The 721-nt window shown below is 39.5% G+C and overlaps 1 protein-coding gene across 1 annotated transcript in view; it reads right to left on the bottom strand.

Moving 5' to 3' along the window:
- LOC107573388 (cohesin subunit SA-2-like) overlaps positions 1 to 721 on the bottom strand; it is a 23113-nt gene that overhangs the window by 14366 nt on the left and 8026 nt on the right. Inside the window, exons 2-3 of the mRNA XM_016259824.1 lie at positions 226 to 249; positions 45 to 138 (exon numbers count right to left, since the gene is read on the bottom strand). Coding sequence (XP_016115310.1) covers positions 45 to 138; positions 226 to 248 — 117 coding nt within the window. The 5' untranslated portion in view covers position 249. The remainder of the gene's footprint in view (positions 1 to 44; positions 139 to 225; positions 250 to 721) is intronic.

Below are 721 nucleotides of genomic sequence, written 5' to 3'. Positions count from 1 at the left end.
GTGTGTGTGAGTGAGTGTGTGCACGTGTGTGTGTTTGTACTCACTGCTGCTTCCTGAGTTGAGTTGAGTTTTCTCTTGGAGGTTGTCAGCTGGAACTCAAAGTCACTTCCGGTCAGAGAGATGTCCTCGTCCTCTGAACTGCGTCACAGACACACACAGGTCGTCAGGAGGACGATGACATCATTAGTGTGAAAGCATTCGTATGTGTGCGGTCACTGGGTTTACCTGTACGCCTCGGACTCGTCCATGCTGCTCTACAGATCAACACAAACACAATAGAGTTATTGATCAGCGGCTCAGTGTCGTTCACGTCAATCCATCAGCAGACAGATACAAATCTGCACAGAAGTGACCGGCAGATTCAACATTTATAAATGCAGCACTCTTTGCTCATTTTCTGTATATAAGCCATTCACAATTTGTGTGTGTTTGTATGCGAGTGTGTATGGGTGACAAACCGGTCTCTTGACTTTTCAGTCATCAAAAGATTTTTCCTTGAATAAAAGGCATCATTTTATAACACAACAACAGATTGTTAAATAATGACATGTTTTGAGTCATTTATTGTATATTTATATATTTTTTCAATTAGCCCCCTTCATCTGGTACACGTGTGTATTGTGTTATTGGCATTATAAATGTTTAAAACTTGTATTTTTTGTGAAATCTTGGATGTTGTGCCACATTTTTATTGACATAAAATTAAATGTTATAAGTTACT

Source organism: Sinocyclocheilus grahami, unplaced genomic scaffold (genome assembly GCF_001515645.1).
Source record: "Sinocyclocheilus grahami isolate Dianchi unplaced genomic scaffold, SAMN03320097.WGS_v1.1 scaffold1929.1, whole genome shotgun sequence".
NCBI lineage: Eukaryota > Metazoa > Chordata > Actinopteri > Cypriniformes > Cyprinidae > Sinocyclocheilus > Sinocyclocheilus grahami.
The sequence above is the reverse complement of the archived record's forward strand: the minus strand, read 5'-3'. Positions and strand labels throughout refer to the sequence as shown.